At 44.8% G+C, this 17,123-nt stretch overlaps 1 protein-coding gene across 1 annotated transcript in view; it reads left to right on the top strand.

Moving 5' to 3' along the window:
* The window catches only part of tmtc1 (transmembrane O-mannosyltransferase targeting cadherins 1), a 172,917-nt gene that overhangs the window by 129,664 nt on the left and 26,130 nt on the right, over positions 1–17,123 (top strand). The window contains exons 9-11 of the mRNA XM_008288946.1: positions 688–855; positions 3,175–3,288; positions 15,704–15,847. Of these exons, the coding sequence (XP_008287168.1) occupies positions 688–855; positions 3,175–3,288; positions 15,704–15,847 (426 nt within the window). The remainder of the gene's footprint in view (positions 1–687; positions 856–3,174; positions 3,289–15,703; positions 15,848–17,123) is intronic.

Genomic DNA, 17,123 nt, shown 5'->3' with positions numbered 1-17,123 from the left:
GTTATTCTAGAGAACAAATCAGCCAGCAGACTTTAAGTAGCTTGCAGACACCTCCATTCATCTCTCCTCTTCCCACTTTTCTCTGTTTCCCACCTTCTCTCGAGACTCTTCCTGTCGCTCTCTGACTGAGCTCTCCTCTAATCTGTGCTCCTCTTTTTCAGCCTTATCACCATTTCCAAGTCATCCGAGCCTAAGCCTTCCTTGACAATTTTTCTCCATGTCCTTTGTTGCTGTTGTTGCTGTACCTTTGAGGCACACTATTTCAGTGCACTTAGATGGAAAGTGTGCAACAGTGTGGAAGGATTCTAGTAAAAAGAAATTCTTGCCGTAAGCCATTTGACACACAAGCACGCATCAGTACAGAGTGCGTGACGGTAAACACAGGAGACATGTAGTTTTTAACGATGTGTTCAAGGTTGCAGGATTAGGGAAAGAGGTTTTTTATGGGACACCATCCATTTGGGTGAAAGGCATCAGCAGAGGGCACTAAGTCACATTTCCCAGGTCAAAAGACAAATAAGTGGAGTGATGACAGTGACACAGGAGGATGCTGGACCGCAGTGGGAAATGTAGAGTCGCTCATGGATCATGCATTATTTTTGTCTGTGCTCCTCCCTCCTCCCAAACATTCTACTATTTTAATCCACTTCCCTGACTGAAATGCTTCCTCCCTCTCTCCTCTTGCAGCATGGGTTACTGCATCCTGGTGGCTCATGGCCTGGGCCGGCTGTGTTCGGTGGTGGGCCGTTGGGGAACCACAGTCCTCAGTGTCTCCATGCTGCTGCTGCTCCTGCTCTTCTCCTGGAAGACTGTCCAACAGAACAACGTCTGGCTCTCCAGGGAGGCCCTGTTCCGGTAAGCATATGTATATGTGTGTGTGTGTGTGTGTGTGTGTGTGTATGTGTGTGAACATCGATAACCTATGCTTACATATGCCCACAGGCAAACGCTTTGTTCAACATTACACTCTTGGTTTTGTCTGCAGTGCACTCTCCAGGATTTTCCAACATAATCTGGCAAATAAGCTCACAATAAGTGCTCTTATGTGCACATTGAATCCCCAATCTCTAGTTTACTCTCATGACAGCAGTTTGCTCACAGCAGCTAGAAATCAGCATGAATGTCTATTTGAAAAGAGTGCAACCTGAAAATATATTCAATGTATGACATTCTAAAAGACATGATGACTTGAAACAGGATCAAAACAAATGTTAAAACCAATCCTGAATTATTACACAACCAAGCTTTGGTTAGTGGAGTTAAATCATGTAAAGTGGGGACCAAAAGTCTGAGATCACTGTTCTGCTTTTGTTTTGAATGGAATACAAACGTGTTTCATTCTAACGTCTTAACAGAGAGTGAGAAGCTGAATCTCTATAAAAAGTCCTTGAATTCCAGAACATCTCACTATTTTTTTTTTCATCACTCTTGCTTGAATGACAGTTTGTTCAAACCTGATGTCTCATGTTATCATGTGACAATGTTCCAAAGAGCTTCTTGTCACGTCAAGTCTGCTCTGTTTTTTGGTCCGTCGATGTACTGCAGGTGCTCTTACAGTTGCCCTTCTGCCACTAATCTCGAACAGGAAATCATTAATAAAGAAAATTGTTTTGCCATCATCCACCATTAAATGCTGCTCTGATTCAGTCAAGTGTTGTCTGAACGCTGCTTCAATGGAAGGATGCAACTCGAGGAAACCTGGCGTTTTTAAATGTTTCTAAATCCTCAAAGTTTCATATTATTTCCAGGCTCACATGAAAACATGACAGATTTTCAGTCCCATCGTATACATTATATGGAAGACTCTAAGAACCTTTACATTGGTCCGGTTCGATTTCAGCCCAAGAGCTGTGTGCAGAATATCGTGTTGAACATGCCTGGCGTACCATCGGTGTGGAAGCTGTTCGTCCCTCTCTGTGATGGCTGCATCCCCAGACTCTAGTGTTTATTTGTTAATGTGAAAGTGATACAGTAACACAGATGTGACAAACAAACTGTGAATTAACAAAGTGTGTGTGTTGTAATTACCGTGCTCTATCAATAGGCATGTACAGTATAGAAACTAGAAGGTCAGTATACACAGGATGCTTGAACTAGAAAGGCATGCATGCAGATTATTGATCCATCTGTTGTCATCCACATTTTTTGCATGTTTTTCCAGTCAGACCTGCAAATGTTGGAAAACTGATTTTGTGTGTGTTTGTCTGTGTACTTGACTTACTCGTGTCGTGTGGCATAATCAAGTTTACACAAAAACCAGGTCCCCATAATGTAAAGTATTTCATTTGGGTGAAGACTACTCTAATGGTTCAATCAGTGTAAGTCAGCATGATGTACTCTGAAGTGATGAACTGTGTTTGTGCTGTGCATTCAGTATGTGTGTATAGGTGGAGGTCCTTTATTGTTCGATTAGCAGCACAGGGGGAAGTAGGGAATGAAATCTTCACTGTCCCCCGATTGAATTAAACTCATTGTTCCAGGTGGCATTTTACCCATCGTGAAATTACAGGATATGGTCTGCAATAGACATGGACATTCAGCGAGACCACGCCAAAGGCTTCCCTAAAGCAACACCAGAGAGCACATCGAGTTAAACTGCAGTACTGTCCGAGTCTTAACTCAGTAAGATCTGAACACAAAGAAATTAAACAACCTTATGTCGTTCAGAGGACCTTACACTTCCCAACGACATCATTATCTGGTGTCCATCCAGAATACATGTACATAAATCCACGTAGACATCCAGGAAAAAAGACTCTTCAGAATCTTCCTGAGAATCACCACATTTCTGAGTTCTCTTCAGTACCAGAGTAATCCAGTGGTAGCTGTCTGGTGCAACATCAGCTAATAGCTAATTCAACATGCTATGAGTGTAACTAATGTGTATTATCTAAGTGTACAATGTATTGATCAAAAACACAGTTCAAACCAGCATCTGTAACAGGAGATTTACTCAAATTCTCTCAAATCTCTGTTGTGTTTATCAGAATCAGTTTTACTGACCTGCACAGATAAAGTGTGAAATCACCCCTCCTCTCCTGGAGACATAAATCCAGTCTGAAGGAGTTAAAGTCCTTTTGTTCTCTTAGTGATGTTGCTCAGATGTCTGCAGCACTGTTTCTCTCTTCAAACTGACCTCACACCTCCTCTCTGTCCTCTTCCTCCTGGTTTCAGCTCTGGTATCCAGACTCTGCCTCACAATGCCAAAGTCCACTACAACTACGCCAACTTCCTGAAAGACAGCGATCGGCACCAGGAGGCCATTCACCACTACACCACTGCCCTCAGGTCTGACTCTGACACTGAACTGGGAGAACGCTTCCATTCATGCAAATTCTGTGGAGCAGTCTGACACACTTTAACCCTCGAAAGCACATTTAGAAAGTTCCACTTCTCATTTTTCACAGTTATATAACATCTCACATATCTATGGAGCAGCACAGCCATAGCTACAAGAAGAGGGACTCAAACATGTATTTTGTACAGTACAGCAAATTTAGAACACCAACAATCATTTAGAGAAAAAACAAAGGAACAGTCAATTTCTTTGATTATTTATTTTACAAAAAAAAAAAAAAAAAACTGCAATGAACACGTACATCGTTTTTCCAAGTGTTCACAGGTCTTACCAATATTGTAGTAATTCATCCATACACCTTTGAACCAGATAATAATTCTGAAGAAGAATGATACAGAAATGTCCGTCCTGCAAGCTGACAGGAGTCGTTTCTTTGGTTTGTCTGATGTGAAACCCTGAATCCAAGTGTCTTCAGTGAATCTGCAGTTTCAATGTGGAAATGCACAGCTGTGGCATTGACTGCTTAATTCACTCATGATGTCTTCCAGCATGTAAAGAAACAAACAAACAAAAAAACCACAATACAGGCATGGTTAAAAAAAATAAATAAAAAAAAATATATACCTTTTCCCCCACCTAAGGGTGCCTTTAATTTTTCCTAAAATAATAAACCTGTGATGGGGTTTAATGCCTGTTGGATTTTCCTGCTTCTTTGAAATAATTACCTGAAAATGACACTTTAGAAGAACTGAACTAGAGGTGCTGAGACTAATAATTGAAGCAGCTAAACAATGAGTGCCTGACTGGTCTCACCCTTCTGTGCCACAGAGCGCCACTGCTATTCACAAACTCTTAAGGCACATCCTTTAGCCAGTGTATGGCACTGGTTTTTCTTTTTTCTTTTCTTTTCTTAATTTTTTTTAATGAAGCTTTATACTTTTGGGGTTTCTTTTACTATTGTGCCTTAAGCCTTAAATTTGGCGAGATTTTCCTTCACATTTTATTATACAGACAGTTTTTCAAGACACGGCAACATTCCTGTGTCCTTAAACATTTTGACCTTTAACAAGAAGAAAAACAAAGTTCTGCTATAAAAATAGATTGGATGCATTTTTGACATGGAGTTGGCACATACAGTAATGGATGGCCAGGAGCTCAAGGTCAATGCATATAAAATAGGGCATTTTATTTCATGGGACCTGTAGGAAGCCCTGCACCATTTACTGGCTGTTATCTACACTTTACCGTACTTAGAGCACATACTGTTTATTCTTAGTGTTAGTGTCAGTCACTGTGGCAGTAATTGAACCTCTGACAGTGTGACAGCATTAGAAGCACATCTACATATTGAGCTGCTTGAAACATTTTATTTTTGTTGTTAAGAGTTAATATAGTTGACAGATGTGGTTGTCCCTTCACACATGATTAAACTGTGCAGTGAATACAGTACAACATCAGATGAATGTGCTTACACAGTCCTAAATGCACATAGACATGTTCACGCACACACACACACACACACACACACACACACACACACACACACGCCTGTAATGGCCTTGTTCCAGCAGACCGTGTGCTTTGTTCATCCGTCACACACTCACAGGCATCAGTGAAAGCGAGCCTCCATTAGTTGTCCCTGTCAGTGGAGACACTTCCTGAGGAAGGCCATCCACTCCTCCTCCACTTCCCAGTTCTTCACTTGTGTTTTTTTCATCCTCATGCACCTTAGTTTTTCTCCAATCAGGCCACTGTTCATGTATCTTTATGTTTATGCGTAGACCTTTTTGTTAGTCAGTGTTTCCTACCATACACCTCATATACCTGGACCCGAGTAGTGCACTAGTTGTAGTGTCTGCTACATGACTGCTAGTTTCAACCAATCATATCAAATGTAACTGACACATCCAGTGTCCACGCCTTATCAAACTATAGTAACACATAGATTATGCTTTTCTTCAACCTATGTACCTTGGACATTTTAACTTGTCGTAACAGGTAAAGTACAGATGAAAGTGCTTCACCTGAAGGTTATGATGTTTCATTCATGTAGACTTTGAGCCATGCCACCCACCTAAACATTGTTCCAGACCAAGCACAGCCTCTCCCCCGTGGCAAAGGCACTCCCAGACAGCAGCATCCACCCACAGAAGGACAGTGCACCCTGCCACATCACAAAAACTGTTTAAGAATGGCTTCAGAAAGCCCAAGACATTGTCCCACCCTCTGTGGACCTTTAGCCAAGGAACTAGAGGTTGAGACCCATCTTGGACCATTTGTAAAGTACCATTTTTCAACTTAAGTCTCGTTTTGACTTTCCTTTCACTCCTTGTTTTAGCCTAGTGGTTACTTGCTTTTTCAGTCAGGTTAGATTTATACACTGAAACAACTTCGTAAGGTTTTGGAAAGGATCGTGGTTTGACATTATATACACCCTGTCAAACAAATTTTGCACGACTGCAAAAGATTGTCTCCTTTGTCAGGGTTATTTTCTGTTTATCAGTGATCAGGATGGATAATAATACAGCTACTGAGCGTACTGAAGGGTGGAGGAGACCCCTATTGGCCCATTTGTACGGGAATGATTTGCAGTGACAATACACATGTAATGGGTTGATAACATCTAAACTGGGTAGCCCAACACTAAATAGAATAAAAATATTATTATGATGATAACAGTAATAATTAGCCATTTTCCACTGGCAATTGCGAATCATTTTAGGGTGGGTTGAACCTTTGTGCATGTTCCGAAAGCAAGAATTGACCTTCTTTCAGGACCATTATCAGGGGACACAAATGTACTTTCTTCATAGTAGGTACTCCTGAGCAACCCTGAAACATTTTAAATGGGGTCCAGTGGAGATGATAGGCAATGAATTGTGGACAAACTCAACCCATGCCTCAAGGGACTGGAGGCTGGCTCAGCCATGGGTGACTGATCATGCAGAGAAAACTGAGAGCGCCTGGTTTCTTTTTCTCTATTCCTCTGGGTGAGCCGATGGTCAATACGAATTGCTTGGTCGATGAGGAAATCGAGAGCAGCTGTTAGTTCACAGGTGGTTAGTTCATCTTTTATGGTCTTCAGAACGGCCATTCAAAAATGCATCAAACTGACCTTCAGCAAGACCAGTTAGCAGCTGACATGCGACAGTCTATGGCATAGTCAGAAACTGACGTCCTTCCTTGATGTGCCTGCAGCAGGACCTGAGCCACTTCTTTGGCGCTGATGGACCTGTCAAACACTGTTCTCTACTCCTGTGTAAAGCAGCCCAGGGTGTGGCAAACTGGAGATTGGGTGTCTTCCATTGATGTTCCCCACTCGCTCACTCTACCATCCTGAAGAATGTAGATGCATGCTACACAGGAGCGTGCGATCAGGAAGGAGAAGGTTCGCAGTTCGAATATTAGCGAGTACTGTGATAAAAAAGAATGGCACAGACTGGGCAAAAGTAAAGGGAGAGAGGGGGAGAAAGAGGGAGGTCAGGTTGGGGCAGATGGAAGCGTTCCAGGTGTTGGCGGCGGAAGTCTGTAATCAGACTTGGGTCCAGGATTTGCCAGCGGGGAACCCAGCTTCGTTCCTCGGGTCCATAGCCCTCCCAGTCTACCAGGTGTTGCATGGCCCTGCCACAGTGGCACAGGTCCAGAAGCCTCCTGTAGACACAGGGTGGTCTTCCAAGGTGGAGGTACAGGCACAGGGGGGGCCCAGACGGGTTTGACCTGCGTCACATGGAAAGTGGACTCACATGGACCGGGGGAGTTTCAACCAGATGGCGCACGGGTTGATGATGACCTTGACTTTGAATGGCCCCATGAAGTGGGGTCCAGCTACTTGGCCTACACCCAGAGGGGAGGGTCTTTGGTTAGCTAGACATGCCGTCCAGGGGTGTAAACAGGGGTGACGGAGCAGTGATGGTTTGCCTGGTCTTGGGTTTTCTGGGAGATTTTTAGCAGGGCGGCGTGGGCTTGGCGCCAGGTCCAGCCACAATGGTGGAGGTGGGCGGCTACAGACGGTATGGCAATCTCCTCCTCCAGGTCTGGAGACAGGCAGACTGCGGCGTAATGACCCACCTCGCCGCAGTACAAGCAGGCGTTAGCTCAGCAGCAGCCTGATTCTCCTTCTCTGATAGTCGGGCTCGCCCGAGCTGCACGGGTTCGTCCTCTGGAGCAGACACAGTGGGCTGAGTGCAAGGCAGCAGGCTAGGGCTGAGTGCAAGGCAGTAGCTGGGGCATGTCTGAGAGGGCTGGGGAAACGAGCTCCCCGCTCCCAGCAGCGCTCCCGATTGTAGTTGTTGATCTGGATAGCCAGTAGGGCTGGACCCGAATAGCCGAATAGCCGACTATTCGTTTGGAGTGCCGGTGTCAGAATACCAATTTTGATCTCCGACTATTCGGCCTCCTGATTCCTGCCTCCTATCCCCCCCTCCCGGTCAGCACCTACGCCGAGGGTGGATACAGGACTGCGATTGCGGAGACGCGTCTTTCATTGATATATATTTTATTTATAATAATGTGACTAATACTGGCCGCCACCGCGGACACAGCGCACCCCCGCCGCCGCCGCTGCCCAGCGGACACACAGCGCACCGCCCCGTCGGCGATGCCCATCGCACGCACAGTGGATGCACAGCGCACCGCCCTGCCGTCGCCGCGGCTGGCTGTATCACAAACACCTACCAACTCTGACGTCATGCTTCGCTTTTCCCGCGTCTCTAACCAAGACAAAATTATTTATTAAATTATTTGTAATACTGTTACTAATACTGGCCGCCACTACGGACACAGCGCACCGCCCCGTCGCGATGCCCAGCGGACGCACAGCACAGCACACTGCCTCGCCGTGGCTGGCTGCCTACCGACTCTGACGTCACCCCCACGCTGATGCCGAATGTTGGAATATTCACTGCCAATTCAGACCGAATATCCGGAGACCACGAGTTGCTATTCGGACCAGCCCTAATAGCCAGGGAGATGAGACCGTCGAGGGTGAAGGACTCCCGCGTCGCCAGCTCGTCTGTAACTGCCTTGCTGAATCCCTGCTGAAAAGCTCCCTGCAGCACCACATCGTTCCAGATGTTCTTCTTCGTGAGAGTCCAAAACTCCACCGTGTACTCTGCCGCACTCCGGGATTCTTGGTGGACGGAGAAGACACGTTGACCCGCTTCCTAACCCCGGATGCGTTGGTCGAACACCGTCTTCCTCTCCTGGACGAAGGTAGTGTAAGAACTCCAAATGTGGACTGCGCCTCTCAGACCGCCGATCCCCAGTTGCGAGCCACCCAAGTTAGGACACTCAGGATGATAGGCGCGCTCAGTGTTGTAGGTGAGTGGCTAAAGTTCAAAAACTAAAGAGGTCTGCATAAGGAATGCCTGACAGGTCTCCTGATCCCCTGCAGAGCATTCAGGTGTGGGCACAAAAGGTTTGTGAATTACTGGGGGACTCTGCCTTGTCCCCGTGGAACCAGAAACAGATGTGGGCTGAGAGGCGACGCTCTGAGCTGGCGTTGGAGGCTGTGTAATTAGCACAGCCAGATCAGCCACTTTATTGGTGAGCGCACTTACCTGTGAGAGAACGTTTTGATTCGCATCAGTAAGACCTCTCAGCACCTGACCATGCTGACCTAGAAGGACCCCCTGGCTGGTGATAGCCTGAAGCAGCTGCTGGGGAGAGGGGACAGGCTCAGAACCGAGCTGTGCGCTCTCTGGGTTGCCACAGAGAGCGGCAGAGATGGTCTGGGGAGTGGGTCAGAAGAGAGCCAGTGCCCTTCAGGACGGGGTCTTGGGAATCCGTGGTAGGGCAGTAGTAGGGCAGGCAGGACCGACACTGAACCAGGGCAATTATAGCAGGATCGAAACCAAGCTGGGGCAAGTGATCGTAGGACCGAAGCAGAACCGGGGCAGTGTGGCTGAAGCTACAATCTGGCAGGAAGTGGAGTGTGGAACCGGCTTTTATGGCTGGAGAGGATGTGGCCAGAGTGCTGCACCGCAGTTGCCCGGAGTTTCTGCTGATGAATAATTATAATTAATGACAGCCGCTGCAGGGAGTGGCACAGGAGAGCGAGCAAGAGCAGAGGGGATAAAGAGAGAGAGAGAACCAAACTGAGTAGGAACAGAAGGAGGCAAAAGAAAAGGGGGAGATAGGGAGAAAGAGGGAGGTCAGGTGGGGGCAGATACAGGGACCAGAGATGGGGGACTGACACATGAGTTCTCAATTCAGAGCTTTTTGAACAGTAAAAAGATACAGCCACCTGTTTAATTTTTTAAAGCAGTGATTCTCAACTGGTGGGTCACGACCCAAAAGTGGGTCGCAGACCTGTTCTGGGTGGGTCGTGGACAGCTGGTCAAAATTAAATAATATATATTGTGTGTCTCAGGTTGGACTTGTTTTTAAGTTTTTTATTTTGAAAAAACTTTCATTTTGACAGGTATAGTAACCATAGTTTGTTTGAGTTCATTTTAGGTTTGTGTTGATGTTGGGATGCAAGATGGCAAAGCGCAAATATGACCCGGAGTATTTAAAATGTGGATTTTCATACTAGGGCTGGATCTCAATAGCCAACTATTTGTTCACTGTGCTGGAATCTGGATATCAGTTTTGATCTCCGAATACCCCCCCCCCTTTCACCTAAACACCTAAACTGGTCTTAGTAGCCAAATGCTGCCTGTGCGTCCCGCCACTTCTGGCCTGTTGGAGCCTGAGCGCACCCAGAAGTCCGCTGGCTGTCGAGGGGCGAGGTGTTGTCACACTTTTATGAAGTTACAACCACTGACTGGATATGTGACCCCTTCAGTATCGGCGTGGAAAACATCCCGTTGCCAAGCAAGTAAGAGCATCAGCTGCTGGAGCTGTCATGTGATCAGACGCTGAGAAAGAGATGTGGGGAGATAAGCCTTTCCCACTCCTGGTGCAGCGATGTGATGGCTGAGCATCCACCCCTCACCACTCCTGCAGTTAGAACAGTCTTAGCATTCAGCTCAACCTATCGGTGTGACAGTGTCTTCTCTACCTTGGTCCAGCTCAGGTCACAGCAGAGGAACAGGTTGGACACTGAGCATGATGTGAGAGCAGCTCTGTCTGCTGTCAGCCCAGACTCTGAAACTCTAATCAGGAGTAGAGCACGAGCCCAGCTGTCTCATTAACTTCAACAAATGACCTGATGAGGCCAAAACTTTATTTTAGAGTAGTTTTGATATTTATTTTATTCACTTTTGTACACGCAGTGGTCATGGTCCTCCTTAGTTTCTGATTAATTTGCTCAAAATGGAGTGAAAACATGTAGTTTTGTGCCCTTTTTTATTTTGTGCAGTTTTGTACATGCAGTGTTCATGGTCCAGTTACTATGCACGGTCACATGCTCTGAAATGCATGTTGCACAGGAAAATATATTGAATATTGAGTACTGAATTTTTAAAAAGTGGGTTGTGACTTAATGACCATGGGAAAATGTGGGTCCCAGGGTGAGACCAGTTGAGAACCCCTGTTTTAAAGAACAGCCTCACAAAGAAGCGTGTCTTCTTCAATAAAACCATTGTTGAGTAAACAGTAAAGTAAACAGTAAAGTAACCAAGTGCAGGTGTTGTATTAACTATTGTCATTATATCAGGCAAAAATCAATGGTATTCCTTCACGATTTTAACATGAAAAAGGTTCAGTGTCCAGCCTCAGTTCGTGGTCATAACAATGTCATCATACAGTGCTACTTGTGGAATTCCTGCTTATTTTTCAGTTTTTGTAATAGAAAGATGTTGGATCATTCCCACGCTCTAAATTTTGCATTTCCATCTCCTCATCGCTCCTTTCTCTGTGCTTCCTTCGTTCCTCTCCCTGGCCTTCCTTCTCCGGGCTTTCTGCAGCAGCAGAGCCACATGCTGCCTATGTGGGAGCTTCAGCTCCCTGCTAATCCAGCTTGCCATCCTGCCAAACCCTGAGCAGAGAGCTTCAGCACTTTCATCTGGCTCCAAACCCACATCCCAGCTCGTAATAACCCAAAACCCACTAGACCACTCACTCTCACTTTAATTAATCAGCCTCCGCTTCCTTTCCTGTGCCTTCTTTTCCCCCCAGGAATACAGTGAGAGGGATCGAGAATCCTTTGAATCCTTCGCATTTTAAATTCCCAAAGTTTTTTTTTAAATCCTCAAAGTTTCCCTTCATTCATTCTTTTGAAGTTGCTTAAACGGGTATCTTGTTTTTTGCTATCTGTCCCTGTTTTACCATGTCACTGTGAGGCTGAGGGACAGTGAGCTGGTACTTCCTAGCTGTGTTTTGTGTCGTTCATTGTGTGTGCTCAGAACTCTGTTGGTGGCTGACAGATTCCCTGGAGGCTCCTTTGTTTGTCTCTGTGCGCAAAGTGAATCGTACTGTTGGGAATGTTGAAGTCTGTAGCTGGACACCTGCAGAGAATCAACTCCACCATGACCAAGAAGAAGCAGCACTCTGTCCTGCAGAGACATGCTTCATCCTCTGGTTTTCTGGAGAAAGATTCATGCTGTAGCAGGATAATGAGCCCAAACACACCTCAGAGCTTTGACTTGAAGACCAGAGACCAAGCAGTGCCACCGACTTCCCTCCACAGTCACCCGATCAGAACCCCACTGAACATTTAAGGGAAACACAACCACTTCTGACATTACAAGAAGCTCTGTGGAACAGATCATAGAAGATTTTGCCTGATGAAGGTCTGGCACAAATATCACAAATAAATGTATTTTAGTATGTTGGTGTAAGGGAAGGGCTGCAGGGTGGTGCAGTTGGTAGCAGTGTTGCCTCGCAGCAAGAAGGTTGCTGGTTCGTGTCCTGGTGGTTTCTGCGTGGAGTCTCCATGTTCTCCCCGTGCAGCGTGGGTTCTCTCCAGGTTCTCCGGCTTCCTCCCACAGTCCAGAAACATGCTGAGGTTAATTGGTGATTGTAAATTGTCCGTAGGTGTGAATGTGAGTGTGCTTGGTTGTCTGTCTCTAAGTGTAGCCCTGTGATAGACTGGTTACCTGTCCAGGTGAACCTGCCTTCATCCTGAGTCAGCTGGGATAGACTCCAATACCCCTGCGACCCTAATGAGGATTAAGCGGTGTATAGATGATGGATGGATGGATGGATGGATGGTGTAAGGGAGCCTGAAGCTTCAGAGCTGCTCATTTCCCTCCTACACGTCAGTCTTATGAGAGACATGTGCAAGAGGTCCTGTGTTTTAAGTCACAGGGATAACTTGGATTTTCAGAGTTTGAATGAACTGGTGGAGTCCAAGCCGCTGTCATTAAGGCAAAATCGAGGAATTAAATACTACAGATATTCTAAATTTATGACTGTTTCTTTGAAATTGAAGATGTTAAGCTGATACTTTCATTTGTAATAAAAAAAAATGTATTCAGTTTTAAATAAATGGTGGTCTTTGCCAGTGGGACCCCTCTGTAATTTGTGTAATTTAATATGTCTTTTAATGGTTGATTTAGTGATAATAGCCTGCAAGCACAAATTGCTGGCTGTCATTAAAAAAATGCAGCCAGTGTTATAACCACTCATGGCTGGTGAAGGCAGTCTCTCAAATTTGTAAAATGCGTTGTCTTCAAAAGGAAAACTAGGTGTTAAGTTTCTCTTGAAATTAAATATGAAAAATATTGACCCTATTTACGTGTACAGATACAAAGGATAACCTAGAAGTTATTGATGTGTTGCGATCTAAAAAGGCAATGATGAAGGTCCCACCAGGCTGTCTTCAGTGGAATGACCAGCGTAATGTAACTTTACATCTTGTAACCTACAGGCCTGTGGGAAACAGACACACAGACATCTGGTTGTGAATCTTTTCACAGCCTGAGTGGATCCTTTCTTGGCCGCTCAGTTCTATGGATTGTTGATCAAGCAGCTTAAAGTGTCAACCGTGAATCAGTAGAAGGCGAATTGATCAGTGCTGTTCATTGCTGCTTCCTCTCAGGTGTCTCCACAGCTGCCCCTCTTTCTGCACCACGATGCACCAGCCCATTAACACGTGGAGCAGGGTTACCATAGAAACAGTACGGCGCGTTACCAGCCTGCACTCTCTCGCCCTGGGTGTCTTGTCAGGCTTGTGTCACCGTTATAGGCACTTACTATAAAAGTGTATTTCAATTACACCGAGGTCTTTTGTAGCAGTGATGGAGAGCATCAGTAAATGTCAGCAGAGAGGCTGCCGGCTGCAGCTTCCACGCACTCACTGCTGATTTATCTGCACCATTTGTTCTGAAGATAATCCTTATCACTGTGACAAGCCACTTAGGACAATCAAGATCATGTTATAGTGTGCTTCCCTCTGGAAGTGCGCAGCCATTAGTGATTTCTGAGATGAATATAGTTTGACAGTGGTGCTTAAAACCAGAGCTATAAAACGCCTGTTGCAGACCGTTTTCATGCCAAGATGATCTGCCCATTATTCAAGAATACAAATACGACTGCTTGTGAACAGATTCATTTATTGATGTCTCTAATTATCCAGATGAGTCACTGACTAATCAGGGAGGTAAAGTACTTGCATGTTTTTAAAAAGAAAAAATAACTATATTAAAGATTTTTTTTTTACGAGTCAAGTTAAACAGTTTGTCATGGTGTCACAACAAACTGCCCTTTTCCCTGTATTTCTTGACCGTATGTCGTCCAAGAGTCTGTGAGTGCATTTAACATCTGTTATATTTTTAGAAACATTCTAAAACAAAAAAAAAAAAGTTCTGACATGTGAAATGAAGAAGACATATTTCAGACTCCGCTTTATTCTGAGGTCACCAGTCAAGCTGAAGGAGATCAGTGGCACTGATCATGTTAACGCCTTTGTAAAAACCAAAGGGCAGATTTCTCTGAGTTGCATCGCTTCCAGTGAGGCAGTGTTCAGATGACACTGCGCTGGATTTGATCAACTCATCAGAGGCTTGCAGTAGCGCTTTGAGTTTGGTAGAGTGAGCTCTTCTTTGCATATGGTTCACACACTGGATCTTTAAAGCTGTCCTCATAGTTACTCTGACACTCATTTACAAGACAAATAAAAGGCGACACCCCGAGGTGGAACCAGTGGAAGATAAAAGCTCATCAGATAAAATGCCATTTACTCTAATTTTCTGAGATCTGTCAGTTAAAAAGTGGACCAGCCGTGATATTAAGCCGGGGTCAGTGTGGTAAAAGCTGGTAAGGTGACCTGCTAAAATGTGAGGTTGAATGAAGTGAAAAGCTGAAGAGACATCAACAAAAAGCAGCCACACAAAAGTCTTTACTCCCTCCACATGTCCAGGACGTGTGAAGCATGGTACATATGGCATCCTCAGCACCGCTGTCTGACCTGTAAGCAAACTGCAGTGGGTCCCAGTCCACCTCAGCCGCCCCCACAATCTCATTTTTGATGATTTTTTCAAAGGTTTTCATCACCAAAGAAGTGAGTGCCACTGGACGGAAGTCATACACGGGTTTTAGACTCAGGCACAGGAACAAGTATCAGTTCCTTTCAGCGGTGAGGAGCCTTATGAACTTGAAGTGATTTTGTAAAAATGAAGGACAATACAGTTCTGAGCTAGTCGGCCACCAATATTGCCTGGGTCATCTCTGGTCATCATTGCCTTCTGGGATAAATAAAGTATTTTTCATTTCATTTCATTCATTCATTTCATTTCATCTCCTTAACTCTTGTGCAGAGTTTAGAAACCATGTCCCTGTCTACATGTATGTCCATCTGCCCTGAGCAAGGGTTACTATGTGTGGAGTGCTGAAACAGTTATAAAAACTTTTAAAATCATTTGCAAGTTCATAGTGGGATCTGCCATCAAAGGAAATGGGGCACTTTTTGGATTTAATGCCCGTTTTGAATTTTACACCCTCCCAGGCCAGGCGTGAGTTCCCAGTGCTGAGCAGGGTTCCTCTTTGTCCTTAAATGTGTCGTGTGCATTCTGCTGCTGGCATATATTAAATCACTATAGTGTATAATATGGTTGGTAGACTGTTTGGTTCTTCAGTGTTGTCATTCTGCCTGCAGTTGTGCATATATGAATTGGCCTGCTAATGCATGTGCACAGCTGGACACAACCCTTTACTTTAACCACCTCTGGGAACAGCGAGGGTCGCGACTGTCTGGCTCCGGTAATTTCGCGGTCAGGGGCTGAAAAGCTTGGAAACCCTTGCTATACATGCCATATCTTCTAAGTGCTTTTAAACACTATTACCATGCAGCTTTTGTTATGTTTCTCTGCAAAAGGACGAAGCTTTTTCTTGTTTAAAAACACAAAGCTAAACTTCAAATAAACACACACATGTCGATGCGTTATAAAAAGAAAAAAATAAAGTTTCTGAAGGTGTTAATGAAGATCACACATCAATTTCTTTGATTTTCCTTGATGGAGTCAAAGATTTGCATTAAATGTTGTCGACTGACACCACTGTGATCCTCTCCTCTGCTCTCAGGTTATACCCTCGTCATGCCAGCGCCATGAACAATCTGGGCACTCTCACTCGCAGCCCGGAGGAGGCTGAGCGCTACTACAGGAAAGCACTGGACACCAACCCTCAGCACAACCGAGCTCTGTTTAACCTGGGAAACCTGCTCAAGTAAGACTCACACTGAAAGGCAACTTGAGGGCAGATGTTGGCCGCCAGCCACACTTTTGATCACACCACACAAAACCCTGACAGCAAACTTGTGAGATGTGACAGAAACTGAAGAAACCTCACAGCTCGTGAAGTTACAAATGCTATTCGTAACATTGAAAGGTTTCCAGCCAAAAGTCTTTTCTCAGCTCTTCAGAGATCTCATATCCTAATGTTCCAGCAGCAGATCTTATTGCTAAAAAAAAGTATTGTTCTCCCTCAACTGTCCAGTGTGGTCCCACAAGAAAAACTGTCTCCAATCAATATCCAGAAATAGAGACAATTTATTGATTACCTCTCATGTGTTGTGATTTTCTTTGTTAGATACATAATGGCCAGATGAGACAGCACAGAATGAAGGAGCCTCTGTGTTGAAGGCGACTCAATCTCAACATCGTGTTCCAGTTTGTAATTACATTCAGCTACTTGCTCCAAATTATGTTTTGCTTTCAAAACTCTCCGTCATATTCAGTCCACATCACGTAATAGTGTTTGGAAAGAAAACGCTGTAACAAAAAAACTCTCTCAAGCAGCAGAAAGAAAACAAGCATTCAAATGATGAATTCACATCCATAGTCATTTTCTGTAGCAGTGATTAAAAACAAATGGAAACACAATTCAGTGTCAGAGGCTTCATCAGGATTCTGTCTCGCTCTGGGGCAGCAGTCTGCATTCAGGTCTCACCGGCGCTGGTCAGTCATGTCACACCCACAGTCACCAGGAATGATTACAGCCACGGTTACGTCCTGTTTTTCTGTGAACTCTCTGCCGTCCCTGTTGTGTAAATCCAGTCTGATGTGACGTCAATGTGTTGTGAAACGGATGAGCTCTCACATAAGAAAACCCTGTTTGGCTGTCTTCCTTCTCGATATGTCACCGACATACTGTATAGGGATATTTGGAAACCTGTATGACAGCAGAAAACATTAAGAGTAACTCAGAAAAGACAGAGGACGGCGGTGTTACCTGCACAAAGCAGACATTTGTAGGTGACAAGAAATGACATGACCCCAACAGTGGAAGTCGGTCTCCTTCATGTGGTTCTTTTTTTTGTGTGACGCATTTTTAAAAACAAAGTTTGTTTTAAAAGCCAACTGACTTCCTTAAAGGCTTCTGTTTTATATCTGTAGGCTTAGAACCGTCTCCCTTTGGCTGTAGTGACCTTTGCTCTGTGCTAGTTTTGCTCTTGGGTCTCAAGGATTTTTAGTTCTAATCTGAGAAACAATTAACAAATGAT

Source organism: Stegastes partitus, unplaced genomic scaffold, assembly GCF_000690725.1.
Source record: "Stegastes partitus isolate 25-593 unplaced genomic scaffold, Stegastes_partitus-1.0.2 Scaffold583, whole genome shotgun sequence".
NCBI lineage: Eukaryota > Metazoa > Chordata > Actinopteri > Pomacentridae > Stegastes > Stegastes partitus.
Note: the sequence above shows the minus strand (reverse complement) of the source record. Positions and strands in the feature narration are given on the sequence as shown.